Consider the following 24,541-nt stretch of genomic DNA (forward strand, 5'->3'; position numbering starts at 1 on the left):
AACATATTTATAAATGATTATTGAGAAATGACTAGAAATGTTTTAAAATTAATTTATTTTTAAAAAATTTCAAGAGTTCACCAATATTTAATCAAACGGAGATAACGTCAAGACAGTATATTTATAGTATAAAAATATGCCTAAAGAAAAAAGCTATAATCCAGCACAAGAGTTTCATAAAAAAAGAAAAAGAGATCATATAAAAAAAGTATGTTTATGTATAATTTTTACTTTTTTCTAATTTTTAGGCAAAAGCAGAAAAACAAAAACTTCAATATGAGAAGCTTGCAAGAAGAGATGTTAACAAGATTGAAGCACAAATTCAAGAGTTCAAGAGACTTGGTATTTTTTATTATTGGATTTTATCTAAAATATTTAATTTAATGATGTATATTAGAGATGAAAGGTCAATTGAGTGCTCTAGATCGATCAGTAAATGATAATTATATGTTTATAAGAAGGGAATTAATGAGAGGATTTAGAATCTTGAAATACTCGAGTCCGACCTTAAAAGAATAAGAAAAGCTAGAAAATATGTAGGTCCTATTATAGAAAGTGAAAAAACAAAAGCAAGAGAAGCAAAAGAGGAAAAACAGCAACAAAAAATACCAAAAAATCCAGAAAAAAGTATTTATTATGATCCTATTTATAATCCATATGGTGTTCCTCCACCAGGAATGCCTTACAAAGAATGGAGTGACATAGAAGATGATGAAACATCTTCTAATGGTATATTTTTGATGGGTTTATAGCCAGAAAGCCTAAAATTGATTAGAACCATCAACACCAGAATCAATTTCAACCATTCCTATGCCAGAAGGATCGCCACCACCTTTTTCATATCTAGATAAAAGAAAAAAAAGGCATCAACTAGAACGTTTCAAACATCCAAAAACTTTGGACCAAAAAACAAACACTTTGCATTCTTCTTATTCTGAAAAACAATCTGAAAATAATAAATCTATCGAAGGACCATCTCAACCTACTCCTACTCCTACACCTACTATTGTCTACAGCGCAGATTCTATACTACGAGATTTAAGAAAAGAATCAACAACATTTGTCCCTACTGCTGTTCGTCAAAGGAAAATTCTACAACATTCTTCATTAAAGAAAAATATTACATCTAAACCTGCTCTCAAACAAAATCCTGTTTTCAAGCCAAAACCAAGTATTCATATTAATGCTGCACCTGATATTCTAGATGATACATAAAATAAAACCATTACAAAATACATAGCATAGAATCTTTATCTCAATATTTAATTAAAACATCTATTTACAAAAAATAAACTTAATAAAACAACTCTATTAACAAAAATCTATTTCATTTTTATATTAATATATTTCATCTTTTCTATGGGCTTTTTTATAGAAAAAATATCACAAAAAAAATTATAATAAAAAACTTCATATAATTTATTCATCAGAAAATTACTTATACTCTTATTCCAATGCATTTTAGTTCTTTTTTACATCTTCAATCATCTTTTTTATATATCTCCCCTTTGAAAGTCACGTGATAATCGCGTATCGAAATGCGCGTCTCCAACGGAGCAAGATTAAAGCAACAAGACAAAAGGTCTTGGGAGGAAAAAGGGTATTTATAACGGTCAAAAAGTGAGGGTTATAGAGGAATAAGAGAATCTCAAGGCCGTAGAAGAATCACCAGAAGGAATTATTAATAGAGGTTTTTTTCCGGGATGAAAATGGACGATTAATGCTAATTGTTAATTATAGATTGTTTTTCATATTTATTAGTTATTTCTAAGAAGAATAGCAAAAAAAGCATAGAATATTGCATCAGAGTGGACGATAACATAGAAAACGTGCTTTTGAAGTTTTTTATTATGACAATTGGGGCATTAATTAACATATAATAGCATCACGATTTATAGTGAAAAAAAGAAAGTATATAAATAGGGGAAAAGAAGTAAAGAGATAGATCAGAGTTGAGAAAGCAAAGAGGAAAGAGTTTTGTAGAAAATTGGGTATAAAACGGGGCATATTTGCGGCTTATAAGGCGAAAACGGGGGAATCTAAACAAATATATCAATCGCTAAAAATTTATTCAGAAAAAAAGGATTTGGAATTTAAAATTTGATTAGTAATATAATAGTTATTAAAAATGGAACAATTGGGGAAGAGTATACAACCAGCAGAAACAGATGGGTATAAAGTACAAGAAGGGACTATGAATAAAGAATCTAGTCCATCTAATTCTCCTATTCATATTTTATCTGGTAAGTATGGAATAAAAGTGCAATATTTGATAGGAAAATGACGATTAAATAATGCATTTTTTAAATACAAATACTAATATAACGTTTATAGTCGGAAGTAATGCTATTTCTGCATTTTTCTCCTGGAGACTTCAATCTAGCAATGCTTGCAAAGTTACACTTGTTTGGCGTAATCATTTCGATGCAGTATCTTCTTACGGTATTTCTTTTAGGTTTGTATTGATATTTTTATGTTAATTTATAATTTATATATATATATAGATCCAATATATATGATTCAGAACGATTCAAACCTCATCGAGGTAAACAAATATTTTTATCTATTGTTCTGTGTATATTGATGTTAATTATTTAGTTGTTCAAACAATTGAGGAAGCTAAAACTCCTCACTGTCCATTCGACTATGTTTTTGTATGTATTAAAGCTCTTCCGGATATATATGATATAGCGACCATCATCGAGTCAGTTGTTACATCCTCACATACCTGCATTATCATTAATACCACTAATACGATTGGCATTGAACATCAACTTATAGAACGGTTCCCAAAAAATCTTGTTCTTTCTCTTGTTTCAGAAGCTACATTGACTCAGTTAAATGTAGCCGATTATGAGCATTCTGGATCTAAGAATGTTTGGATAGGTCTTATACAACCAAATTTAATACTTCCAGAGGAAACTCAACGAGACATGATAGAATCTTTGAAATTAACATTGGAGGCAGGAAACATCAATTGCCGTTCTTCGCCTAATATTCTTCAACAACAGTGGGAGAAAATGATTGGGTATTTATTTTTATCTTTATTTTTTTTTCATATATTAATTATTATACGATAGACCTATCTCATTTCATCCTATTAGCGTGCTTTTTGATGAACCTAATCATTCCGTTCTTTTAGAAAACCAAAATGCTAGAAAATTGATATCCAATTTATTTGACGAACTTTTACGAATAGCAGAAGCACAAAATTGTAGTTTTGATACTGAGTTTAAATCTAGAGTCATGAATTCCATGGCGAATGATACAGCTCAGTCTGTAATGTACCAAGACTATATTACTAGACGTCCAATGGAAATTCAAGTTTTTCTGACAAATCCTCTTGAAATTGCAAATAAACACGATATCATTGTTCCTAGATTGGAAACAATTCATGCTTTGATGCATAATTTGAATAATCGTAATCATCTTCATAGACAATCTCCATCTGTATCAACTATCTTACCTCGACAGCTATCACCAAAATCTTTAGCTAAAGAGCAACGCAAGCATCATCTAATCCATGAACCAAATGGATATAACATTTCATCGGGAGATCGACATTATAGACGTGGTTCTCCTCGGCAGTTGATTAGACATGATTCTCTTGAAGGACTTGAAGAATTTGCAGATATTGCTATGTATGGAGATATGATACATGTTTCGAATGCAGATGATGCTGATGCAATAGATCATCAAGATCATAATTATATCAATAATATTGATGAATCATATAATCATGTTCAAGAACGAAGAAAAGGTGCATATGATTCTATGTCATTAAAAGAAAAGAAACTAGCATTAATTAAACGTGAAAAATTATTACGTGAAAAAGAAGCATTAGAATACAAAAAGAATATGGCACGGCTTCCTAAGAACCATGCTACTGATGGATATAGTACACGTTCATATGGTTATGATGATGATGATGATTATGCAGATTATCATATTCCTTCAAACGCTCCACCAAATTTTCAACCAATAAATTCAGATAATTTTGATATGATGAGCATGACTTTTCGACGTCATAGAAAAAGTACAAACAAAGTATCAACTAGTAGCATGCGAAGTACTTTTGAGAATAAAGCTGACATGTACAATGATTATGCCGGATGGGAATCGCGTCAACGTTCACATTCACGATCTCAACCATACAATACAATGGATGTTAGCTTAATAGGAACGTGTGACCATATACAAAATAGTCTTATGTTGGGTTATTCTTCAAATCGATATGGAACTGTCGATTCGAAAACTTTAGTCAATTCTCGCACAAATTCTTTAACTACAGCTAAATCGGATGAAATGCGTGATTCTAGCACATACGGACCACCTCAAAGTAATCGTTCTACAATGTATCATCCTACAGTTAATGGCGCGCCTTTAACACGTCATGCACATCATATGAGTCATCAATATTTATCAACTATGAACTCTGGGAATATGCCGCCAAACGTACCTCAACGAGCACCCTCAGCACCATTAACATCGATGCGACACATCCCCTCTCGAAATATGATTATGCATCCTCATCCATCACATGGTCCTACAAAAAATGGTATGAATATAAATCCTCAAAGAAGTTTAACAGGAAGTGCAAGCGCAAGTACAGCAAGCAATGGAAATGGTTGTGCATCAGGAAGTGGTAGTGGACATAGTAGTACAAGTTCTTTCGAAAGAGGTCCAATGGTCTAGACTGCTGATTCTTTTATAACAAGAATACCCAATACAAAAAAATGAACGGAGATATTTTATTATCATAAGTTTCTTGGTTCTTTATTCAGGCTACATTATATCGCATTAATTTCTAATCCGATCTATTACTTTTCTGAATAAATATAAATCTGCAATTTATTACATAACAGTTAAAAATTTTTATTATTTGCATAATTATTATTAGATCTAGGAAATCATCCAAGTTCATATTTAATTAGAAACTGCCTTTTGTCTATTTTAATGTAACTAAATTGATTTTTAAGGGTCTTTTTTTCTGTATACATTTTCTAAATCAATCAATACAAATTCACCTGTTTCTTAATTTAACTATCAACATGAATCTATTCAATTACTTAAGGAATAATAAATATATTTATCAATTCTTAACCATTACTCATCTATTTCATGATCTTATTAAATAATTTAAAAAAAAAAATAATATATCATTTTTAAAATCTAAAGAATTCTAACAACGTCTAAATAAAACAGATAAAGGATATTTCTCTATTTATATGATATCATTCTTAAGTGGAGATTTGGAGATAAGATTTTTAGTGATCGAACAAGTCTCTTGGAAGACCTCCAAAAAAAAAATCAGCAAAAAAGTAGAGAAATATACATAAAAAAACACATAATCTACATTATAAATGATGGGAGACGTTATTCTTGAAACATCTATGGTTATTTTAACATTTTTTTCTTAAAAATTAATGTATATAGGGTCCAGTCACTATAGAGCTTTATTATAATCATGCACCAAAGGTATATTATATTGCTTTATAAAAACATATTTATGCTTTAGACATGCAAAAACTTCTATGAATTGGTTTTTTTTTCATAAAAAAGTGTATATTTTTCATTTAAATAACATAAATAGTCAAGACGTGGATATTATGATAATATAATAGCAAGCAATCCTTTAATTTTCAGAAAAAGAAACTTAAATAACTATTAATAGTTTCATCGCGTTATTCCTGTTTGAAAAAAAACCTTTAAAGCTGTATTTAATAATACTAGGATTTCATTATACAAGGAGGAGATCCGTATATTATATTAAGTTATTTGAGTAGAATTAACTAGTTAAAGGACAGGAACAGGTAGAGGAGGATCATCAATATATGGGTAATCTTTTGATGGGTATATTGATGTATTTTTATTTTATCAGAGATAAATTCGAAGATGAGATACATCCTGATCTTAAACATACAGGTGCAGGTGTTATATCTATGGTTTATTAGATATATACTTGTCTATATATATATATTTATTCTTAATTTAGGCGAATTCGGGTCCAGGAACAAATGGATCTCAAGTAAACTTATTTTTTATCAGAATAATTTAAGTTAATAATAAAAGTTTTTCATTACACTGGCAGCAACACCTTGGTTAGATGGGAAACATACGATTTTTGGGCGAGTAAAGCAAGGAATGAAAGTAGTTCAACGGATAGGTCTTGTTAAAACAGTATATAAGACACTTTTATTTCTCTTAGCTAATAATTATTGAGGATTCAAATGATAGACCAGAAGAAGATATAAAAATTAGAAGAGCTATAGTTACAGATGCATAATCTAAAATTTTTAAAGATTTAAAATGAAATTACATTTAATTTCATTAATATAAAAACGTTTATTTAATTAAAACAAAACCAAATATTAATTTTATAATAAATAGTATGAAAAGTCATAAAAATAACAGAAAATATAAACTATTTTATCAGTAGAATATATTTAAGAACCCAAGTTTCAAGTATAACATAAAACTATTTAGAATTTAAAATATAAATATCTAATATATTAAGCCATAAAATCACCAAATTCTCAAAAACATCCAATTCCATTGATATAAATGCCTCATCCTTTAGAATAAAACATAATTCCACATTTAAGAATTAATCCATATAAATCAGCCATACAAAAACATCAATAAAATTAAAAAACCTAACTCGATTTTCATGAACCGTCCCAATTTAAAAGCAATTATTCCTATAATAATAATTTTTAAAATATAATATCCTCAAATTCAAATAAAGTAAATCATTCAATATAAACATTAAAATAATTATCACCCGATACACACGCATAAAGCACCCATCAGCGACTATCAATTTAATATATTAAAAACTCAATAAGTATAATTTATGAACACCCTTTGTTAATTAATATAATCCCGCAAACAATTCTATTCCCATTCTTATAAATGCATATTATCAAGATCAATCAGAAATTTATAAATTAAATACGAGATGGAACAAAAGCTGAATGTAATGTAGTGGATAAAACTGATGACCGATATTCTAGCAATTTTGAATTAATATATGACATCTCGATTTTTGCAATATCTGATAAAGAACACGAATCCTTCTCTGACAATTGCAAATCATCTACTTTAAACCCATTATACAACAAAAAAGATAATATCTACGCATATTAAAAATGCAAAAGAATAAATAAATAAAAATACCTCTGTTGTTTGCAAATGATCTACTTTAAAACAACTTACAGCCTTTAAGCCCAAATTCATCAAAGATATCCTATTAACATGAAAATTACAAGATAAACCAGCCGTTTTAAATATTTCGAATTTCTGTTTTTCAGTGAAACATGTATTTGTCGTTCCAGCATGAACTAAACGTTCAAGAAGACGAAAATTCAATTCGATTAAACGTCCTTTTTTGAAATGACCTTTCAAAATTTCAATAAGACCTAAGTTTATCAGCTATAAAGTCAAACAAAAACAAATTACTACTTATTAAAGAGGAATGCAATAAATCTCTTTGAGAAATAGTATAAAAATCGCCTTTATGCCATGGAAACTAACATAATTATAAAAATCATAAAAAAAAAAGAAAACCAACTTTGGCAAGAATGCTAATAAAATCTTCAAATGGTCTTTGAGGGCATTTTCGACTATATGGACTCTAACGACAATTAATATCATTTTAATTTTAATACAAAACCTACTCTGTATGTCTTCACATGACTAATTAACGAATTCAACTCTTCTCTAGTTACAATTTCTGCCTTAGGAACAGAAAATTGTCTTATTGATTTTAAATTTTCATCTACATAAGGATTAACACCTTTCCATTCACCCTTCCACTTTGGAAATATCCGATTCATAAGTTCTTCTTGAGTTGCAATTTCCAAAACAACATTTCTAGATCCCAAAAGCTTACCAGAACGACGTTCTGCCAATCGTTGTGCATCATTTCTTGATGACAACTCTACATAGCATTCACTTTGAGTCTTAGCGGACATTCTTTATATAGTACATTAGTCATTTAAAGAAAAAAAAGAATGCATTACCTATCCATAATAAAATGAATAGGTTGAGAATGAACATTATATGGAGCAATTCGAGCATTTTTGCCAAGAAATTCATGAATAGCTTCGATAGAAAGATCCCAAGGAATCTGCGAATATATTAACAAATAACTTAAAAATATATTAAAGTTGAACATTAGAAATTTTCAAACACGTCCAATCTTGGGGAGTAACTAAAGTGCTCATATCAGAAAATGGATTTTCTAACATTAAAGAATCCTTTAAAAAACAATTAGCTGTAGAATTCAATGATTCAGAACTTTCGGAGAAAATAGAATGTCTTGACTGTTTTGTTTCAAAAGAATTTAAAAGAGAGTTAGTTTTCGGAAAACCAAATTCAGATACTGGTTGAAGCTTATTAGACGACAAAGTAGGTTCTAAAAAAGACTTTCTGGTAAAGTTCGCAATTTCCTAACTAGTTATCAACCATTCTTTAATAATATAAAAAGCCTAATAACATACCTTATGACATATAAAGCAAATATATAAATTTATAGGAACATCGCTGATCAAACTAGAAAGACATCTTTGACAAATCCTAATAACATAAGCATTTGAATGAAAAAAAAAAAAATCATCTAATCAACTTATGACCACATGGTGCCAAAACAAATTCAGCATTATCAGTATTACATTCATTACATGATTTTTTATAAGGAATAGTCGTATCAGGAATAAAAGAATTATTGGCAAAAATCGTCTTTTCTATTTTCAAGCTAGATGATGATTCCGGAGCATATGAAAATGTTTCAAATGATTTAATAGCAGCTTCATTCTTAATATTTAAAGCATCAACATGCTCCGAAAGATCTTTAGAGGGACTATTCTCCTCTAAAATCCAGCTAGCTGGTTTAACTGATGTAGATGACCTAAAAAATTGACTAGTATTTGCTGTTTTAGGAGGTTTAATAATAGGTTGAGAATAAAAACAAGAATCCGGAGAAAGCACCTCATCACACCGATCCAAAACCTTACATCCAACTGTTTCTGGCACAGATTTAACCGATATATTCATTGATTTAGGAATATTAGCCGATTGAACCACATGATTAGATCTCGGCTGCAAAACACTTCTAGATATTCCTATATTATCTGAACCCGAAAATCGGCTACTCAATGCATCTACACACATAAAATATCATCTTATCTATTCATTTATAGCATTATACCATGTTTATAAAGCTCTTTAAAAACATAATTCTCCTTATCAATATCATCCGGCCCTTCTAGCACCTTATATGCGCGCAAAAAATCGCCTGAGGACTCTTTCTTCACATCCATACATAAAGATGGATGGTAAGAATATCCGGGAAGGCTCATTTATATAGTTTTTCTGCTTTTAAAACACGTATTTGTTGAAAAACATTTTCTAGAAAATTCAAGACGTTGCGGTCATTTAAACGCGTATCGCGTATGAGGTTATATTGATGAAATAGCAGATAATATAAATATACACAAGAAGATGAGTTTTGAGAGGAAAAAGGGTAGAATTGTTGAATCAAAGAAAGTTTATGTTTATAAAATGGGGGTGAATCAAAGGATAAAGATAACCCTAAAGAGAGGGTTTAAACCTAGCAGAAGAGGGTTTAAACCTAGTAGAAAGTAGGTTTAGACCTAATGAAGCGGGGCTAAACCTAATAGAAACTAGGGTTTAGTCCTAAATTGACGAGGGTATAACCCTATAGAGGAAAGGTTAGCTCTAATAGAAGGGTTAAACCTACTGTTATATAATAGATAAAGAGGATAAATCAAAATAAAAATATTAGAGTAATCAGTCTTGATTATTGAATACATGTAAAAAGTAAAGATCCATATTCCTAAATCAACATAATATTGAAAAAAATAAAAAGATTTATTAAAATTGAAAATTTAAGATTAATTAAATTAATCCTGTGCATCAAATACTTCTACAAGATCAGGGATATAATCATCATCCCCATTAGGATCGTTTTCTTTAGTTTTTTGTAAATTGGTATAATTTCCAGTTAATTTTCTAAGAGATGCTAAAGAATCGCGACCCAACTGATTTAAAATACCAGGAACAAGATCAGTTAGCTCTTTTTCTTCAGAGAAACCAGAAATTACAAACATATTTGAAGTAATACAAGCCAAAACTGGGATAAATTAATATTTGATTGATTTTTTTAAAATCCAACCTTTTGGTGCTGAAAAATGAGTTACAGATCCTCCCGCTTTAAAAATATTAGCCTCAGAAACACCTCCAACAGACTGAGCATTTAATTTCTTTAAACTTGACTGCAATTTCTTATCATCACATTGTGTTCTATGTACGACCTTTTTTTTACGACGAGGAGTTCCTTTATACTTTTAGAAACTTCTTCAAATAAGAATATTCTCTAAATATCAACCTTTTCCTCCAATTCTAACATTTGTCTGCAACTTTGACAACTTAGAATCATCCATTATTTCTTTATTTAATGTACTTAATAAAATATTAATATTAAAAGAAAAACAAAGACAACATACTGAAAAAAAGAACAAAAATCTTCCTTTGAATAGTATTGTTTAATCTATTCTTTTTAGTATTTTGTTAAGATCACTATTTTTTGAGGTTGTTCTCAAGCCCGCCAGCAACCGGGAAAAATGGCAGTGTAGAAAACCTATAAAAGTAAAGAATAATAAAAATGTATAAATTCGAAATCTATTCATATTATTCTACACAAGAGATGCTACAATGTTTTATAAAGAAAAACCAGAGCAAGAGATATCAACAAAAGATTTAGTAAAAAAGACAGTATCCTAATAAATAAAGAAATAAAAATTAATCCATTATTCGTCCCAATCATCATCTTCTGATTCATCATCATCTATAGAATTGTAAGATAGTAAAAATAGAATAAAAATACATACCACTTAGAGTAACTTTTCCTTTGCGATGGTTTAAAACAGCAACTAAAGCATCCTCTAAATTAATATGTCCTCCGGTGCCATTAGTAGAACGAGATGTTCCGTTAAAACAGCTTGAGGAAGATCTTGAGGATGAAGCAGGTTCCACCTTAAACCATTAATAAAATGAAACATTTTTTTTATAAAAATACCTTTCTTAACATAGAAACACCACCACTTGATCTAATACTAGCCATTAAATTAGAACGATCAGCACTTGAAATAAGATCAGATGGTGGATTTGGAGTATGATTTGTTGGTGCTGTATTATGAGAAGATGTAACCTTTTCACCAGATGAATGAGGAGCAGAAGTAATACCCTTATTCGAAGAACCCAATGATGCCGATCTAGAGACTAAAGATGCAGAAGCTGGAGTTGACAATGGAGGTGGAGGAGGAGGAGGAGGCGGTGGCGGTGGAGGAGGCGGTGGTGGTGGTGGTGGTGGTGGTGCAAGAGTAGAACCTAATGAACCATCAGAAGCCTTATTAGGTAATCGATAAGAAGAAGCAGAATTCCTAGATGAAGATAAAGACATTGCACTATCAGAAGTTGTATTTTTATCTTTATTTGAAGATGAAAAGTGAGCATCTGATTTGAAAGCTGAAGTAGATGGTATTATAGAATCTGACTTCAAATCGGATGAATGATTTGAGAATAATGGCCCAGATGATGATGATAAAGATGATTTACGAGTAGAGCTTTCATGTAAAGAAGACTTTTTAACATCTGATTCCATGGAAACCTTATTTCCTGTTGAATTGACTAAATTAGATGATGCATTTATGTTAACCGTAGAAACATGAGAAGTTCTATGTTGATTAATGACAGAATTCCTCAAAGGCGGAGGACTAGGCGGAACAGACGTTGATTCCAAAGGTCGACTTGTTTCTGACGTAAAAACATGAGATTTACGTGGTGGTGGCGGCGGTACTCTTCTTAAAGACGACGAAGACGGCGATTTCTTATTCGAATCGGTCCTAGAAATGGAACTCGATGATGCCGGAAGTGGCGGTAATGGAGGTGGCGGTGGCATACGTGACTTCTTAATAGTTTCTTGTGATACTGATGTATTTACTTGTGATGATTCTAATCCTTGACTATTATTCCCTAACCCCCCATTCCTTGCAACATATTCCCGAATAAATTCCTTATTCTCCTCAATTTGTTCATACGAAAATCCAAATCGCCCTAAATCCTCAAAAAGCTTCTTCCATGATGGATCTATATTTTCTACTGTAAATCCCTTCTCTGAATCCCATCCAATATGACTAACATGTCTTATACCATTAATATATCATACAAAAAACCTTATTCTTCATACTTAAAATGCGACGGCGCCCCAATCTTCGATTTATCTATATATTTCTTCTTCGTACTCATCTTTAACCCCCCAACTACACTCGAATTTTTATGAGAATTAACTAACCCCATATTAACCCTCCTCCCCATACATAAATCACTATTTTACCATTAAGACGTCCATTTACACGCCGATAAAAACTCGATGCCTCATTCACATCTGCAAATGATAACCCTGCCATACATTTCTAACCATTTTTATCAGAAAAAAAATACATAGTCCCTCTTCCTAGCATCTATACCTCCAATTCAAACGAATGAAAGAACGTCCTATCCTGATGATACTGGAAATTTTCATACAATTCTTGATCCCATATAATACCACGGTTTGAACTCTATTTTCCCTCAATATAAACCCCTCAAAAACATCCATACATACTGAAATATCTACCATCTTAAGGAATAACGTATTTCCAATCATATCATAGGTAAAAACAATCGCTCCACTTATTCCTGTAAATCTCCATTCATTAGGATTCGGATAAGCAACATAAAGTCGTGCAACTGCTGCTGTAATAATCTTATTATTAGGCTTAGAAATACATTTCTTAATAATCTGTTTATCTTCTGATGTTAATGTAGAGACACTTGGCATCTCCAAGGTCTTGCTTTTTTTATTGGTAGTTAAACGAGTCAGGTCAAAATATATAATAAACTAAAGATAATATTCAATATAGTTATATTTGCTATAATAAAAGAATAATCTATAATAAAGAAGAGAATAATCTATAATAAAGAGAAATTGTATTGAAGTAGTAAAATAGTAGTAAAATAGTTGTAAAAAGGAAGCTTTGTAGCCATTTCGAATAACCATCTATAGCCTTAGTTATAGTTGAATTTTTTAAAAAACAGATATCTAACCTTTAGATTTAAAGAATACCCATATATACTAACCCATATATACTAACCTATATATACTATCCACCTATATATCCTTCCACTCCCTTCCACTCCCTCCCTTCCACTCCCTCCCTTCCACCCCCTTCTTACTCACTTCTCACTCCCCCCCTCTCCAAGTATACTTCCAAGCCACACAGAAAAATCTTTTAATTCATTTTCATTAACACTATGTTGTAATCCATCATATTCCTTCCATTTAACATTCAATTTCAAATCTTCTTTCAAAATTCTTGCACTTTCTTGTCCATATTCAAATTTAACAATAGGATCATTCTAAAAACATTCAATTCATTAATCTATCTTTCCTTAACCCCTCCTCCTCCCTCTACAAACCCTTCCATGTCCCATAAAAATCGGCGTTCTTAAATTACTCTCCGAAATCATCTTTTATTCATTATTCTTTCTTTCTTATCTCCCTCTTCTTCCCTCACTCACCGTATGAATCTTCTTTCTCAATGGTAAATACCCAGAAAATCCAATAATACCCCCAAGCCTCTCCTTATACGTTAATCCTGACTTTATTCATCAATTCACACTCATAATCTCTCTCTTTCATTCATTTTTTACCAAAAGTCCTATAACACATCCTATACTATCACTTCTTAATTCTCCCTTCTTTAACCCCTCTTACCCTGAGAAAAACCTCCCACTATAATCCTTTCACTATTTATTCCTTCATTCCTCTCTTCCATAACAATTTTATGTATTTCTTTACTACTCCTCATCATATTCTCCTCATCCTCCTCATCTTCCACCCCATCTAATGTTGCAATATCATACCAACTAGACATTCTCATCCCATAATTCAACGTCACCGGTCTCATAGGCCTATATAACCTTACTAATACCTCTTAAACCACCAATAAAACTAACGCATTGGGGAAGATCCATTTTATATTAGAGAATACCTTAGAAGATCCCATTTTCTCCCCGAGAAATCTCCATCCTTCTCCAGAATCTCCAAGACCATGTGCAAATATAACGGTAGCCGTATGTTTTGCTCTTGCTGGAACAATACAAGCAGGAAAAGACATTTCTTGACGTCCGAAACCTCTAGACAAAGAACGTCTTAAAAACGAGAGTAAGACTGAGCAACGATTGTAAGATGTCGTCCTATTTACAGCACTATCCCTCATCTCCAAGCTATTCTATGTCTTCTACGGCTCAAATAGCGCCTACAGTAGGATCAATTTGCTATTCATCAGCACCACCATTGCCCAAAACAATAATAACAAAGGGAGATATTTCAGCGTCTATTGAAGGTAAGATAATTGAAGAAATAATAGAGATATTGAATGGAACAGCGTATCAGGATCTTCTTTATGCAGCAAAGATATATAGAAACAGCTTGGTACAAGTATCTAAGACAGCGTCGTCATTTGGTACGGCGTTAGAGAAATGTGCAAGATGTAAGGGAGTAGGAGAAGAAGAGATGTCAGGATTTATGTTAGCGGGAGGACTTCAATACCTTATAGCGAATCATCAACAGATTTTGAGTGAAACGTTGTATAGAAGGTTTGAAATTCCATTGATGGAAGAGTTGGATACGTTTAGAGCAATTACACAAGAACGAGATGATAGATATCAAAGGATGATGATGGAGAAGAATAAGAGGATCCAGGAGAGGGAAGCAGAGCATTTGAGAGTTGGTAGAAAGAGACAACGAGGTAGGAGAGGGAGAAAGAAGAAGTAAAAAAAATAAACAAGAAAATAGATTTAGCAACGTTTAGACAAGCACTTGTAGATCTATCGAAGCTAGCAGATGATTTAGAACGATTAAAATCGGAACATTATAATGGGGCGTTAGATACGATACATGAGACATGGTCGAAAGTTCTTGATTATACAGCGTTAATTACTAGGGCAGAGCTAGATATATATGAGGGGATAGCAAGAAAAGGATGGAGTGGTGGGGGACTTGAAGAGATTATGGCACGATGTGAGGATCCATTTAATACAGGACAAGGAGAAGGATCGATGACACAAGGAGGAGGACATGGGGAAATATTTAGGTATAATGAAATAAGATTAATAAATAAAGAGAACTGAAAGGGAAAGTATTCTTCCATCGCATTCAATATTAACGTCACCTCAATCGCCTATTTTTAATGAAGATAAACTTATTGGACAATATAGGTCGTTAACGAGGACGTTTTCGAACGAGGAAGGATTTGAAGATTATAATGAAGAAGATGCAAAAAGTATATTTTCATCAGATATAGGGAAATATAAATCAGGAATGAATGAAGAAACCTCTCGTTATGAGGAGAATAATCCAGAGATTATGAATTTATCATCAAATAATTTACTGGATATTAATCAAAAGATCGAATCAATAAATATAGATATCTTGAATAAGAATGGATATTATGATTCAAATGAGAATGAGCTCAAAAATGGGTTTTGCACAGAAACTAGTGATAATAACCCACATGATATTCATTCTACATGATATTGATTCTACTTGATATTACATATCAGTATGAAACATTTATATATTTTCTGAAATCTCTATATAAATCAAATAGAGATTTTTATTTTTTAAAGGTAATACAAATACGTTTCAATCCATTGTAGCATATGTTGAAATAATTTATTTGTTTCTCATTATTAGGTATCAAACTTAATATTTATTAGATTCATAGCATAAAAAAATAACTTTTATATAACAAAACAAAAATCAACTTTAACAATTCATTCTAAAACATTTATTCGATTTCTTCTTAATCTAAGATATTATATTTCCATATATTTCCTTATATTTCCTTATATTTCCTCCTACTTCCTTCTACTTCTCCTTCATTCATTTAGAACTTGCTCGTTCTAAGCTTTGTCGATAACTATATATATATTAATTTTAACCCAAAAATATATAAAAATAATTACAGATAAATCCGAAACAATTGAACACTTCCTTTAAAAATAAACTTTAATATACTTACTAATCATTCTTTTCATTACCTGTAATTGCTAAAAAAAGATTTACTGTAGCCAATCTAAAAACAATTTATTTCTTATCATTTTAATTCAATTACTAACAAATAATTCTTCGGCTTAATAATCATACTCCATCGAGTCCATATAGACCCAGTTAATGTTAAAGCTGCCTCATAAATAGCCTTCTTATATTATTCTTTTTATACCTATATTTTGTGAAACAGAGAGCTTATCCGATGACCGTTTCAAATCTCCAATACCCGCCAAAACAAGCCCCCACTTAAAACTACTCAATAACAATGATTTATTAAGGTATTTATTGTACCTTCATTGCTGGCGCCCCTACTTATTATTAGTATTTTTTCTAAAATACTAAAAACCCACAAAAATGAACAGTTTTTAGCCCTGAAGGATGGTTCAAAAGAGATATAAACTTTTTTCGTACGGAGAATACAATGGAAGTCATTATTTTACTGAAAAATCTCGTTTTTTATGACAAAATTCAACTTCTTTAATTCTTGAAGTTTGATGAGATCCAAGAAATCACGTGAGCATTCAGGGTTTTTAACGATATAACCCTATATTTCTAACCTCCAAAAAATAGTGAGAAATTAAGAAGCTTTAAATTGCAAGAAATGAGCCGTTATATCCTTCCAAAACATATTAAAGAGGTATTTTATGAGTATATTTTATGGTATAACTAATTTTTTCCAAAAAGTTGCGGTTTCATATGTGCCAAATAAGCGAAGAAAGCAAAAATGCAAGGTGTGTTATTTTTGAAGGGGAAAAAAAGGGTGAATATAGCAGATTATTTATTAGAAAGGCGTATCCTATATTGAAGAAGAGTAATCCATATGTTCCGGTTCTTATTCGGGAGGCAATGGGCGTTTCTCCGATGCTATGGGTTCGATATGGTACAAATGTGTAATTATGTATTTTTTTAATAGAGAAAAGAGTATGGAAGAGAGGAGAATGTTTCTTTAGAGGGGTTATCAGAAGAGGAATGCGAAAAACGGGTGAAATTGCATTTATTTGGGGCATAATATGGAGAAAACATGAAAAAGCAGGAAAAAAATCAAGATCAAAGATTGAGAAGTGTTTAGTATTTAAAATAAGAATAGAAGGGGTTTTTGAATAAGAAGAATGGTTTCTTTAATGAAATATTAAAGATAATGATTAATATGATGATAGTATATTAATATTATTTAATATCGTAAACTGACTAGTGTATTAAAAAAAAAAGATAAAGATATAATCACATTACTAATAAGCAAATATATGTATGATGCATTTTTAGAAAGACATTAATAATGGATATATTGTATAAAAACAAAGAGTTATGGTATAGTGTAATCGAGCATTTCAGCTAATTGCCAATGATTATAGATTTTGTCAGGCATTTTTAAATTGTAGCCAAACTTTTTTAATTCTCGAAGACGTTCTATTGCTTTTATAAATCCTTTTCCTAATTATATTAGACGATAAATAATTAATGATATGAATAGAAGTTACTGGCAGCTCGTTTATACCATATTTTTGCTTCTGTACGATTACTTTTTACACCAATTCCAATTTCAAAATAATAACCAATAATATATTCAGCCTTGGTTAAACCTAAAGGAATTGTTTAATAAAATATAAATTGTTATAAATAATATGAACCTTTTTCAGCAGCCTTTCTGGCCCAAAAATACGCTTCTTTATCTGATTGTTCTAGAATTCCATCTGCTCCAGTTAAATACCATCCACTTAAACCTAATTCAGCATCCGGATTTTCTTTTTCTGCAGCAGATAAATAACTAAATGAATTAACAACGAAAAGTAAAAAAATAATAAATAAATATACTATGCAATGCTTTTTTTCGGATCAATTTCACATCCCAAAATACCATACTCATAGGCATATCCCAATCGAACTTGAGAAGGAGAATACATCAATTGTGCAGCTCTCATATATAATTCAAAGGAATATTCCTCATTTCGCATAACAACACCTACAATTTGTTTAAAACGCAGTTAATTTTTTAAATTCAAATACCTCCATTATCCTCTTTTTCATATAAAATTGCCTATCAAAAGTTAAATACTAAGAAAATATATAATATTGAAAACCAATTCATGAAGTGCATGAGGATTTTCCTCATCAGCTAATTCAGAAGCCTTTTTTAGCCAAAAAATCGCTTTCCTTGGATTTTTGAGTTGATTAAGTAGTCCATTTAACAATATTATACCTTGATTGTTAATAAAAAGATTTATAAACCAAAAAATTACCAATTTTATACATTGCTGTAACATTGCCAAGGGAAGCAGCTCTTTGATAATATTGCACAGCCCTTTCTTGATTCTTCTTAACTCCCATTCCAATTTCTAAACATACAGCAGTTCTATAAATACTCTGAGGATGTTTATATTTAGATGCAGAGTAGTATAATATATATGCTTGCTTATGGTCAACAGATAATCCCAAAGTACCATCTCCATAACAGTTGGCAAGAAAAAACATAGCCTCAGGATAAGGAGGATCCTATTTATATTAAAAATATTCACATATATATATATATATATTTGATTTACAGAATTCACCAATTCCCTTACAATAGAATATGCATCCGATAGATACTTTTCCTTATTCTTTTTGATAAATTTTTTATCTTTCAATGTATCATTAGAAAGTTCAGAAGCAACCTGAATCAGTTTTTTGGCATATTTTAATCGAGTCTCAGGATCATCAGCAGAATAAACATGATTTTTTAAACTTTTTAAATAAGAAAATGACATCTTTCTATCAGTGTCTTTGTTCAACATTTGATTGGAAATCTTAGATTCTATATAATAATTAAATTTATAAATAAAGTTTAACAATATACCATAACTTGGGTCCTGAAAAGCATCTAAAGAATTTTTTCTAGTTTTTTGAAAGAGATTAGTATCAGAGGATAATGGATACTCTGAAAAAATAGACATTGTTCCTTGTTTTAATTTTTTAGTTTCTAATTAATCAGTATTAAAAAAAAAAGAACAAAGTACTAACCATCTACAATATCAAAAGGTTTTCTTTTATCTAAATTATTGCTTTTATATGTCATATAATTTTTATCAATGCTTAAATCATTAATTTCTAACTTTTCTTGATGTAAAGGTAATTTAAACTTATTATAATTCACTGAAACCATATCAAAAACTTTGATAATATTGAAACAGAAGATATACCATTAGATAAAGCTTCCATATCATTTGTCTGAAAAGTATCTAACTCAATATCAAAGTTTTTAAATGATTTTTGATCAACAGTATTTAATGGCCAATTCGTATCATTATCTTCTCTATATAGCATAGAATTCTCTGTATTTACGACATTTGAAAAAACACTTTTATCATTTCCTGATTTCTTTCTAGACAAAAAACTCTTAGAACGTAAGAATGATTTTTTAGCTAATTCAATTAAAATAAGAAACAAGAATTCTTGTAAAACATACATTTTTCTTTATATTTCTGTGAATTTTCCTTATCAGAACCATGAGTAGAATTATTTTGTAAGCCATCAAAACTATTTTTACGTTTTTTTTGTTTTTTTTGATCATCAATTGTCAAGTCATCAGCTATCATGTCATCTTTTTTAGAATTCTTATACATTTCATCAGACCTCTTATCAGTTCTATATAGAAGCTTATCATTATCAATATCGATAAGGTCAATATCATTTGATATATATAAATTATCTGTAACAGAATAAGGCGCCAATTTATTTATATTATTAATGCTTCTAGACAGTATTACTCTTGGACTTTCAATACCATTATCTTCAGATCCAGATGAAAGCGAATCATCACAAAATAGAGAAATAGAATCATTATTTGTTTCTTGAGCCAATGATTTAATGTCATGTATAGGCCCTTTTATAAAACCCGTAGGAATAAGGAAACTTGAAGATTTTTCCTTATAATGAAAAGGTTTTATTGAATTTTGAGGTCCATACTTATAGGACAAATTATTTTGTCGTTTAAATTGGGAACCTATATTTGGCATGCTTGCGTTACGACTTCTCATAGGAATTCCCCATGGCATATCATTAGGCTCAGCCAAAGGATATCGATGATGGGATACATCTCTACCACATAAAGTAATTTGTTCTGTATAAGAAGGCCTTCTATTCAAATATTCCACTGAATCAAAATGTCTTGGATTAAAATGATGGTATGGTAAATGTGCATCTGAAAGCCCCCACAATCGTTTATTGTTTTCACTATACGATCTTTTATATAGATCCTTAAAATCAAGAGAATTGGAATATCTTCCATCCCATTTCAAGGAATCATTAATCGTATTGTTTCTATATATTTTTTTTACAGGATGCCCATTTTTTTCCACAAATTCTGGAACTTTAATATGATAATTATTATAATACAACTGTGTTTCTCCAAGATATCTGCCATTATTCGGCATTGACACTACTTGGACATAATTTGAATGATCCTTTCGAATCTTTCCATATCTCATACTATACGTCTCGTCATTCAAGGCTTTATTTTTACAAAACATCTTCTCTTCACAATACACCCCCTCATCTCTTTTACCCCAATTATCCTCATAACCCTCATATTTATCTCGTTTTACTTGATAATCATACATCTATACAGAATATCTCCATAAAAAACGTTATTTAAACCCTTCAAAAACAATGTACCTACTCAATTCACACTAACACCTTACATTCAATCACTTGTTTGTATCTATTTTGAAAATCTTGGTTTATTTCATAAACATCGAAGTCTAGCCACATGAAGTCTTATCGGTCGATACCAATGAAAATATCAGCCAAGCGGTGGATAAAAGCAGGGTTCTGGAGTTCAGCCACTATCGCAACAGGATATACCCTTATGATTTATACAACACCAAATAAAGAAGAAGTTTATAATGTTTGTATATTTTTTAAAATTTTTTCCTTGACAGCTATAGAGTCTTTCACCAGCACTTAAGTCAATATATGATAAAAATATTGAGAAAAGATATTCAAGTGAAATGATTGAATATATAAAGAAGAATTCATGTTCTGGAAAGTCTGGTATGTTGAATCATAATAGTGTTTTTAGTGAGAATATAATAATATAAAGTCTGAAAGAAATAAAGCATGAAAATCCATTAGCTAGAAGTAAATGTAATAGAGAGTAGAGATAGTAAATAGAATTGTAAAGATTAACCTATGTTTGAAAGACGTTTTAAGTTATATTCAATGCCATGTGATCGTTTACGAAGATGATGTGCAAGTTCATGTGAATCAGAAGTAGAAGAAGGCACCCTAACATGAGAAAGTGTTTGTTTTCGAGAGAAATCGGAATGATCATTGTGAAGAGAATATTCGTCACTATTAGCTAAAAGATCAAGACTAAAATTTTTAACTTTTTGTAACTCAGTTTCCAAAAATGTACTTCGATTTTGAAGTTCTTCAACTTGTTCAAAAACAGCAACTGTAAAACTTTTAAGCTAAAATAGATATAAGCAAAATAAAAGAAAAAAATATTGTAATATACTTTATTAATTTCATTTTGTATTTCCATATCTATAAAGGATCCAAAAATACCATTCATTGACTGAATAGGTCGTGATTTTTTTGGACCAAGCTGATATCTAGATAAATAAATTCTGGTTAACTCCCTCTATTACCCCCCAAAATAATACATACGATATAATATTATCAAGATTAAATGTAAACATATCACTAATCCCCATTAATTATAACAAATCTTTCTCAAACCAAAAACAATTGCTACCGAATATCATCCAACCGTCTTGGCGTCGATTTATAAATACGACCCAGATTTCCTTTACAATGTTTACATGATATTTCTGTAAAATTGCTGAAAAAATGACTTTTTAATAAAATACATAAATCACCCCTTCCTTACCCATGAGGCGTACATTCCTCTACCTCTGATTCTATAATACTGTCCTCTGGAACTTCTTTCCTTCTTTTAACATTCTATTTCTCAAAATACCTTAAATCTACCTGATAAAGTAATTGTATTATTTTCTCTATGTGATACAGACCATGCATACGAATCACCTACCACTGATCTGCACTTCACACACTGAAATACCGTCGGCGATTCCTCTGTTATTTCTGCCATATCTATCCCTCTTTTCTATTTCTTCTTCCAATTCATCCAATTATCAGAAAATCCCCATTCAAAAACTTAAATACATATATATAAGCTAAAATATTTCGTTTATAACTATATACTCTCTGAATCATTCATATATTATCTCATTTCTCCCACTTACCTTCCCTTATATACAGTTGATATACTATGCTGTACCCGGCTCAACAGTGAGTTGTCATAGCAACCAATAAAATTTTCAACCTCACGAAAAAATTATATGAGAAAAAGACATAAAAAGTGAGTAATAAACAGGTATTAATAACAGTTTTATCAGTCAGTTATACATAAAATAGCATCTTTTAAGTATTTTTTGTTTAAAAATCCTTTTTTTTTGGAAAAAAAACGATAATCTAGGCCGTCTATTGGCACTATTTATAAGAATTCATGAATAATAAATCTATAAAATAAGCTAAATCTAAAGAATATAGCTAATTGAATAGTTAGGAGATGAAGATTGAGGTGGATTCTTTTGGAGGAAGTAAAATTTATCCGGGAAAAGGGAAGGTAAAGGATACAATAAAAAAGAAAAAACAAAACGGCTTATGAAATAGATTTATGTAAGGGGAGATAATAAAGTATTTCGATTTTCCTGTAGAAAAACAGGATCGTTGTTTATTCAACGAAAAAATCCCAGGAAAATTACATGGACAATTCTTTATCGACGAATGCATAAAAAAGGTATTACAGAGGAAGTAGCAAAGAAGAGAGCACGACGTACTATGAAGTTTCAACGAGCTATTGTAGGGGCAAGTCTTGAAGTGATAAGGGAGAGACAAAATCAACGAGAAGAAGTCCGTCTGGAAGCAAGACGAAAGGCAATAAAAGAAGGAAAAGAGAAGAAACAAGCACAGGAGTATGAATGGTTTTGTTAAATTTAAAGAGAATTAATTATGTTGTATAGAAGTTTAAAAAGAGCTAATAAAGCCAAGCTTGCAGTGGAGGCTCGTGGAACAGTTATATCAAAGGTTTCTAAACAACAAGCAAGGGGTGTTAGATCAAAAATTTTATCTACAACCCGTTGAGATTATTTTTTTTTTATAAACTTATAGATATATCTATATTATTCACTTTATATATTTGTCTATAATGTAATACAACCTTAAGTAATTTTTCTAAATAATAATTGAAAAAAAAACATTTATTTCTAATTTTGTGTATTTAAAGCATTGATATAACTATTCTTTCAAGGATTTCTCCGCAATAAAATGCCTTTGTCTAGTCTTGGGCCAGAATTTCCCCATATAAAGTCAAACTATAGAATCAATCAAAATTCTAAATTCAAAAGATTTATGCATTATACAAATTCTCTAACTAGGAAATATCTATGAACAAAACATACATTTTCAAATGAAAATATTATTATAATAATGCAAATGTTAGTAATATTGCTTAACGTTATAAAAAGTAATTAATAATCACAATTCCCCTCCTTATTTCAAATTTAAAAAACGAGGAATTCATCCATTCTTAATACCAGCATCATAACCATCATATAAAAACTCATTCTACCCTGCTACCATCCCATTTAACATCAATTTTTAATTTTTGCATATAAACGTGTCCATTCCTTAGCTGTAGCATCAAATGTCTCACGACTACATAGAAATTCTTGTCCTATAGACTGGTCTAATGGATCATCTGGATTCGGCGTAGATAAAAGTGCTTGAATAGATAATAATACTGTTCGTATTTGCAAAGCTGGTGACCATGCATCTAACACATTTTTTTTAAAAATATTTCAAAAAAACCCCCTCAAAATAATTACTCTTCAAAATATCCATACAAATCCTCCCAAGTCTATCAATATTTGGGTGATAAATCTTTGTTAAAAAACGAACTTTAGGTGCTACCATAGGATACTCTAAAAACCCTCAAATTTAGCCTTTTTCACCCGTTTTTTTAACATAAACCTTCTGGAAGAAACAATTCTAAACAAAATACCCCATCTTCATATGCTGATTGTTCTGGTCCTTGGATCTTTATCTTAAAATATCTTAAGTTTTCTTGACACGGCTCTGCAATAATTCCTGGAGGAGGGTCCGCAATCAACCGTTCCTAAACGTATTATTAACATATATTATCTCTATTTCTAATATTTTTACCGTTTCTTTTAATATCCTCTTAGGCAGACTCATTTTACTACGTCCTTTCCATACGGCAGACGTCAAGATTCATAGAAAATAAGGATAAAGGACAAGCTCGGCTAAAAACCAATAATAAAGCGTTCAATGGAAAGA

At 30.6% G+C, this 24,541-nt stretch overlaps 15 protein-coding genes across 15 annotated transcripts; 7 read left to right on the forward strand and 8 right to left on the reverse strand.

Moving 5' to 3' along the window:
- The first annotated feature begins 90 nt into the window (after positions 1 to 90).
- T552_00386 (hypothetical protein) lies at positions 91 to 1,261 on the forward strand. The gene is made up of 5 exons (XM_018369001.1): positions 91 to 208; positions 249 to 342; positions 398 to 432; positions 483 to 729; positions 776 to 1,261. The coding sequence occupies exons 1-5, from the start codon at positions 137 to 139 to the stop codon at positions 1,213 to 1,215; spliced, it is 888 nt and encodes a 295-aa protein (XP_018227269.1). The 5' UTR covers positions 91 to 136; the 3' UTR covers positions 1,216 to 1,261.
- An 821-nt stretch (positions 1,262 to 2,082) lies between these two features.
- T552_00387 (hypothetical protein) lies at positions 2,083 to 4,741 on the forward strand. The gene is made up of 5 exons (XM_018369002.1): positions 2,083 to 2,243; positions 2,335 to 2,455; positions 2,505 to 2,545; positions 2,599 to 3,028; positions 3,081 to 4,741. The coding sequence occupies exons 1-5, from the start codon at positions 2,129 to 2,131 to the stop codon at positions 4,693 to 4,695; spliced, it is 2,322 nt and encodes a 773-aa protein (XP_018227270.1). The 5' UTR covers positions 2,083 to 2,128; the 3' UTR covers positions 4,696 to 4,741.
- Positions 4,742 to 5,320: 579 nt separating this feature from the next.
- Positions 5,321 to 6,332, forward strand: T552_00388 (peptidyl-prolyl cis-trans isomerase-like 1). Its single transcript, XM_018369003.1, has 11 exons — positions 5,321 to 5,396; positions 5,437 to 5,478; positions 5,519 to 5,542; positions 5,594 to 5,623; positions 5,675 to 5,692; positions 5,734 to 5,759; positions 5,803 to 5,838; positions 5,882 to 5,945; positions 5,996 to 6,028; positions 6,073 to 6,180; positions 6,224 to 6,332. Exons 1-11 carry the CDS (start codon positions 5,364 to 5,366, stop codon positions 6,284 to 6,286), a joined length of 477 nt encoding a protein of 158 aa, XP_018227271.1. The 5' UTR covers positions 5,321 to 5,363; the 3' UTR covers positions 6,287 to 6,332.
- A 572-nt stretch (positions 6,333 to 6,904) lies between these two features.
- On the reverse strand, positions 6,905 to 9,408 carry T552_00389 (hypothetical protein). Its single transcript, XM_018369004.1, has 10 exons — positions 9,212 to 9,408; positions 8,630 to 9,164; positions 8,505 to 8,580; positions 8,178 to 8,453; positions 8,025 to 8,131; positions 7,680 to 7,977; positions 7,574 to 7,636; positions 7,465 to 7,531; positions 7,180 to 7,421; positions 6,905 to 7,136 (listed from the first exon to the last, which is right to left on the reverse strand). The coding sequence occupies exons 1-10, from the start codon at positions 9,360 to 9,362 to the stop codon at positions 6,951 to 6,953; spliced, it is 2,001 nt and encodes a 666-aa protein (XP_018227272.1). The 5' UTR covers positions 9,363 to 9,408; the 3' UTR covers positions 6,905 to 6,950.
- Positions 9,409 to 9,880: 472 nt separating this feature from the next.
- On the reverse strand, positions 9,881 to 10,570 carry T552_00390 (hypothetical protein). Its single transcript, XM_018369005.1, has 4 exons — positions 10,530 to 10,570; positions 10,412 to 10,485; positions 10,199 to 10,360; positions 9,881 to 10,156 (listed from the first exon to the last, which is right to left on the reverse strand). Exons 2-4 carry the CDS (start codon positions 10,464 to 10,466, stop codon positions 9,927 to 9,929), a joined length of 447 nt encoding a protein of 148 aa, XP_018227273.1. The 5' UTR covers positions 10,467 to 10,485; positions 10,530 to 10,570; the 3' UTR covers positions 9,881 to 9,926.
- Positions 10,571 to 10,793: 223 nt separating this feature from the next.
- On the reverse strand, positions 10,794 to 12,950 carry T552_00391 (hypothetical protein). The gene is made up of 7 exons (XM_018369006.1): positions 12,689 to 12,950; positions 12,552 to 12,644; positions 12,419 to 12,497; positions 12,272 to 12,371; positions 11,102 to 12,227; positions 10,914 to 11,058; positions 10,794 to 10,870 (listed from the first exon to the last, which is right to left on the reverse strand). The coding sequence occupies exons 1-7, from the start codon at positions 12,902 to 12,904 to the stop codon at positions 10,833 to 10,835; spliced, it is 1,797 nt and encodes a 598-aa protein (XP_018227274.1). The 5' UTR covers positions 12,905 to 12,950; the 3' UTR covers positions 10,794 to 10,832.
- Positions 12,951 to 13,254: 304 nt separating this feature from the next.
- Positions 13,255 to 14,289, reverse strand: T552_00392 (hypothetical protein). The gene is made up of 6 exons (XM_018369007.1): positions 14,083 to 14,289; positions 13,841 to 14,037; positions 13,777 to 13,796; positions 13,645 to 13,725; positions 13,543 to 13,593; positions 13,255 to 13,482 (listed from the first exon to the last, which is right to left on the reverse strand). Exons 1-6 carry the CDS (start codon positions 14,241 to 14,243, stop codon positions 13,300 to 13,302), a joined length of 693 nt encoding a protein of 230 aa, XP_018227275.1. The 5' UTR covers positions 14,244 to 14,289; the 3' UTR covers positions 13,255 to 13,299.
- Positions 14,269 to 15,698, forward strand: T552_00393 (hypothetical protein). Its single transcript, XM_018369008.1, has 4 exons — positions 14,269 to 14,471; positions 14,514 to 14,876; positions 14,924 to 15,221; positions 15,268 to 15,698. Exons 1-4 carry the CDS (start codon positions 14,315 to 14,317, stop codon positions 15,659 to 15,661), a joined length of 1,212 nt encoding a protein of 403 aa, XP_018227276.1. The 5' UTR covers positions 14,269 to 14,314; the 3' UTR covers positions 15,662 to 15,698.
- A 268-nt stretch (positions 15,699 to 15,966) lies between these two features.
- T552_00394 (hypothetical protein) lies at positions 15,967 to 16,655 on the reverse strand. Its single transcript, XM_018369009.1, has 7 exons — positions 16,531 to 16,655; positions 16,472 to 16,488; positions 16,353 to 16,425; positions 16,249 to 16,312; positions 16,171 to 16,205; positions 16,096 to 16,123; positions 15,967 to 16,049 (listed from the first exon to the last, which is right to left on the reverse strand). Exons 1-7 carry the CDS (start codon positions 16,610 to 16,612, stop codon positions 16,013 to 16,015), a joined length of 336 nt encoding a protein of 111 aa, XP_018227277.1. The 5' UTR covers positions 16,613 to 16,655; the 3' UTR covers positions 15,967 to 16,012.
- Positions 16,656 to 16,781: 126 nt separating this feature from the next.
- T552_00395 (hypothetical protein) lies at positions 16,782 to 17,189 on the forward strand (the record flags this gene model as incomplete). Its single annotated transcript, XM_018369010.1, has 3 exons — positions 16,782 to 16,817; positions 16,865 to 17,060; positions 17,101 to 17,189. 3 exons carry the CDS (start codon positions 16,782 to 16,784, stop codon positions 17,187 to 17,189), a joined length of 321 nt encoding a protein of 106 aa, XP_018227278.1.
- Positions 17,190 to 17,437: 248 nt separating this feature from the next.
- T552_00396 (hypothetical protein) lies at positions 17,438 to 20,866 on the reverse strand. The gene is made up of 13 exons (XM_018369011.1): positions 20,835 to 20,866; positions 19,623 to 20,788; positions 19,357 to 19,578; positions 19,178 to 19,309; positions 19,014 to 19,136; positions 18,721 to 18,971; positions 18,418 to 18,670; positions 18,259 to 18,377; positions 18,185 to 18,215; positions 17,993 to 18,140; positions 17,809 to 17,945; positions 17,659 to 17,760; positions 17,438 to 17,611 (listed from the first exon to the last, which is right to left on the reverse strand). Exons 2-13 carry the CDS (start codon positions 20,773 to 20,775, stop codon positions 17,484 to 17,486), a joined length of 2,799 nt encoding a protein of 932 aa, XP_018227279.1. The 5' UTR covers positions 20,776 to 20,788; positions 20,835 to 20,866; the 3' UTR covers positions 17,438 to 17,483.
- A 58-nt stretch (positions 20,867 to 20,924) lies between these two features.
- On the forward strand, positions 20,925 to 21,315 carry T552_00397 (hypothetical protein; the record flags this gene model as incomplete). The annotated part of the gene is made up of 3 exons (XM_018369012.1): positions 20,925 to 21,053; positions 21,103 to 21,228; positions 21,274 to 21,315. The coding sequence occupies 3 exons, from the start codon at positions 20,925 to 20,927 to the stop codon at positions 21,313 to 21,315; spliced, it is 297 nt and encodes a 98-aa protein (XP_018227280.1).
- Positions 21,316 to 21,339: 24 nt separating this feature from the next.
- Positions 21,340 to 22,271, reverse strand: T552_00398 (hypothetical protein; the record flags this gene model as incomplete). The annotated part of the gene is made up of 6 exons (XM_018369013.1): positions 21,340 to 21,627; positions 21,675 to 21,771; positions 21,827 to 21,862; positions 21,915 to 22,001; positions 22,050 to 22,104; positions 22,151 to 22,271. 6 exons carry the CDS (start codon positions 22,269 to 22,271, stop codon positions 21,340 to 21,342), a joined length of 684 nt encoding a protein of 227 aa, XP_018227281.1.
- A 252-nt stretch (positions 22,272 to 22,523) lies between these two features.
- Positions 22,524 to 23,372, forward strand: T552_00399 (hypothetical protein). Its single transcript, XM_018369014.1, has 4 exons — positions 22,524 to 22,556; positions 22,745 to 22,808; positions 22,856 to 23,157; positions 23,206 to 23,372. The coding sequence occupies exons 2-4, from the start codon at positions 22,752 to 22,754 to the stop codon at positions 23,324 to 23,326; spliced, it is 480 nt and encodes a 159-aa protein (XP_018227282.1). The 5' UTR covers positions 22,524 to 22,556; positions 22,745 to 22,751; the 3' UTR covers positions 23,327 to 23,372.
- A 419-nt stretch (positions 23,373 to 23,791) lies between these two features.
- On the reverse strand, positions 23,792 to 24,478 carry T552_00400 (ubiquitin-conjugating enzyme E2 36). The gene is made up of 4 exons (XM_018369015.1): positions 24,407 to 24,478; positions 24,215 to 24,359; positions 24,070 to 24,165; positions 23,792 to 24,017 (listed from the first exon to the last, which is right to left on the reverse strand). Exons 1-4 carry the CDS (start codon positions 24,437 to 24,439, stop codon positions 23,836 to 23,838), a joined length of 456 nt encoding a protein of 151 aa, XP_018227283.1. The 5' UTR covers positions 24,440 to 24,478; the 3' UTR covers positions 23,792 to 23,835.
- Between the last annotated feature and the right edge of the window lie 63 nt (positions 24,479 to 24,541).

Source organism: Pneumocystis carinii, assembly GCF_001477545.1.
Source record: "Pneumocystis carinii B80 chromosome Unknown supercont1.2, whole genome shotgun sequence".
In the NCBI taxonomy this organism is placed as follows: Eukaryota; Fungi; Ascomycota; class Pneumocystomycetes; order Pneumocystales; family Pneumocystaceae; genus Pneumocystis; species Pneumocystis carinii.

What these genes read in the sequence shown, in the direction of transcription:
- T552_00392 (XM_018369007.1), bottom strand. Translation starts at nt 14,243, where the DNA reads ATGTCTTTTCCTGCTTGTATTGTTCCAGCAAGAGCAAAACATACGGCT. An exon ending in AAATGGATCTTCCCCAATGC is followed by an intron (nt 14,038 to 14,082) that starts GTTAGTTTTATT and finishes AAGGTTATATAG; the next exon opens with GCCTATGAGACCGGTGACGT. An exon ending in AGTGGGAGGTTTTTCTCAGG is followed by an intron (nt 13,797 to 13,840) that starts GTAAGAGGGGTT and finishes GTGATAGTATAG; the next exon opens with GATGTGTTATAGGACTTTTG.
- T552_00396 (XM_018369011.1), bottom strand. Translation starts at nt 20,775, where the DNA reads ATGTATGATTATCAAGTAAAACGAGATAAATATGAGGGTTATGAGGAT. An exon ending in TATGGAAGCTTTATCTAATG is followed by an intron (nt 19,310 to 19,356) that starts GTATATCTTCTG and finishes ATATGGTTTCAG; the next exon opens with TGAATTATAATAAGTTTAAA. An exon ending in CAGAAAGGCTGCTGAAAAAG is followed by an intron (nt 17,761 to 17,808) that starts GTTCATATTATT and finishes CAATTCCTTTAG; the next exon opens with GTTTAACCAAGGCTGAATAT.
- T552_00390 (XM_018369005.1), bottom strand. Translation starts at nt 10,466, where the DNA reads ATGGATGATTCTAAGTTGTCAAAGTTGCAGACAAATGTTAGAATTGGA. An exon ending in TGTTAGAATTGGAGGAAAAG is followed by an intron (nt 10,361 to 10,411) that starts GTTGATATTTAG and finishes AAAAGTATAAAG; the next exon opens with GAACTCCTCGTCGTAAAAAA. An exon ending in TCATTTTTCAGCACCAAAAG is followed by an intron (nt 10,157 to 10,198) that starts GTTGGATTTTAA and finishes AATTTATCCCAG; the next exon opens with TTTTGGCTTGTATTACTTCA.
- T552_00388 (XM_018369003.1), top strand. Translation starts at nt 5,364, where the DNA reads ATGATGGGAGACGTTATTCTTGAAACATCTATG. An exon ending in TTATTCTTGAAACATCTATG is followed by an intron (nt 5,397 to 5,436) that starts GTTATTTTAACA and finishes TAATGTATATAG; the next exon opens with GGTCCAGTCACTATAGAGCT. An exon ending in GGATAGGTCTTGTTAAAACA is followed by an intron (nt 6,181 to 6,223) that starts GTATATAAGACA and finishes ATAATTATTGAG; the next exon opens with GATTCAAATGATAGACCAGA.
- T552_00393 (XM_018369008.1), top strand. Translation starts at nt 14,315, where the DNA reads ATGTCGTCCTATTTACAGCACTATCCCTCATCTCCAAGCTATTCTATG. An exon ending in TGGTAGAAAGAGACAACGAG is followed by an intron (nt 14,877 to 14,923) that starts GTAGGAGAGGGA and finishes ACAAGAAAATAG; the next exon opens with ATTTAGCAACGTTTAGACAA. An exon ending in GGACATGGGGAAATATTTAG is followed by an intron (nt 15,222 to 15,267) that starts GTATAATGAAAT and finishes TGAAAGGGAAAG; the next exon opens with TATTCTTCCATCGCATTCAA.
- T552_00386 (XM_018369001.1), top strand. Translation starts at nt 137, where the DNA reads ATGCCTAAAGAAAAAAGCTATAATCCAGCACAAGAGTTTCATAAAAAA. An exon ending in TCAAGAGTTCAAGAGACTTG is followed by an intron (nt 343 to 397) that starts GTATTTTTTATT and finishes GATGTATATTAG; the next exon opens with AGATGAAAGGTCAATTGAGT. An exon ending in TGAGTGCTCTAGATCGATCA is followed by an intron (nt 433 to 482) that starts GTAAATGATAAT and finishes GAGAGGATTTAG; the next exon opens with AATCTTGAAATACTCGAGTC.
- T552_00400 (XM_018369015.1), bottom strand. Translation starts at nt 24,439, where the DNA reads ATGAGTCTGCCTAAGAGGATATTAAAAGAAACG. An exon ending in AGAGGATATTAAAAGAAACG is followed by an intron (nt 24,360 to 24,406) that starts GTAAAAATATTA and finishes TAATACGTTTAG; the next exon opens with GAACGGTTGATTGCGGACCC. An exon ending in AGAATTGTTTCTTCCAGAAG is followed by an intron (nt 24,166 to 24,214) that starts GTTTATGTTAAA and finishes GAGGGTTTTTAG; the next exon opens with AGTATCCTATGGTAGCACCT.
- T552_00391 (XM_018369006.1), bottom strand. Translation starts at nt 12,904, where the DNA reads ATGCCAAGTGTCTCTACATTAACATCAGAAGATAAACAGATTATTAAG. An exon ending in TGTAAATGGACGTCTTAATG is followed by an intron (nt 12,372 to 12,418) that starts GTAAAATAGTGA and finishes ATATGGGGTTAG; the next exon opens with TTAATTCTCATAAAAATTCG. An exon ending in GGGGCGCCGTCGCATTTTAA is followed by an intron (nt 12,228 to 12,271) that starts GTATGAAGAATA and finishes TAATGGTATAAG; the next exon opens with ACATGTTAGTCATATTGGAT.
- T552_00399 (XM_018369014.1), top strand. Translation starts at nt 22,752, where the DNA reads ATGAAGATTGAGGTGGATTCTTTTGGAGGAAGTAAAATTTATCCGGGA. An exon ending in TTTATCCGGGAAAAGGGAAG is followed by an intron (nt 22,809 to 22,855) that starts GTAAAGGATACA and finishes CTTATGAAATAG; the next exon opens with ATTTATGTAAGGGGAGATAA. An exon ending in GAGAAGAAACAAGCACAGGA is followed by an intron (nt 23,158 to 23,205) that starts GTATGAATGGTT and finishes TATGTTGTATAG; the next exon opens with AAGTTTAAAAAGAGCTAATA.
- T552_00394 (XM_018369009.1), bottom strand. Translation starts at nt 16,612, where the DNA reads ATGACTTCCATTGTATTCTCCGTACGAAAAAAGTTTATATCTCTTTTG. An exon ending in ATTAAGCCGAAGAATTATTT is followed by an intron (nt 16,206 to 16,248) that starts GTTAGTAATTGA and finishes AATTGTTTTTAG; the next exon opens with ATTGGCTACAGTAAATCTTT. An exon ending in TCTTTTTTTAGCAATTACAG is followed by an intron (nt 16,124 to 16,170) that starts GTAATGAAAAGA and finishes TTATTTTTAAAG; the next exon opens with GAAGTGTTCAATTGTTTCGG.
- T552_00389 (XM_018369004.1), bottom strand. Translation starts at nt 9,362, where the DNA reads ATGAGCCTTCCCGGATATTCTTACCATCCATCTTTATGTATGGATGTG. An exon ending in TTGGCACCATGTGGTCATAA is followed by an intron (nt 8,581 to 8,629) that starts GTTGATTAGATG and finishes TTATGTTATTAG; the next exon opens with GATTTGTCAAAGATGTCTTT. An exon ending in CGTGTTTGAAAATTTCTAAT is followed by an intron (nt 8,132 to 8,177) that starts GTTCAACTTTAA and finishes ATATATTCGCAG; the next exon opens with ATTCCTTGGGATCTTTCTAT.
- T552_00387 (XM_018369002.1), top strand. Translation starts at nt 2,129, where the DNA reads ATGGAACAATTGGGGAAGAGTATACAACCAGCAGAAACAGATGGGTAT. An exon ending in TCCTATTCATATTTTATCTG is followed by an intron (nt 2,244 to 2,334) that starts GTAAGTATGGAA and finishes TAACGTTTATAG; the next exon opens with TCGGAAGTAATGCTATTTCT. An exon ending in ACGATTCAAACCTCATCGAG is followed by an intron (nt 2,546 to 2,598) that starts GTAAACAAATAT and finishes TTAATTATTTAG; the next exon opens with TTGTTCAAACAATTGAGGAA.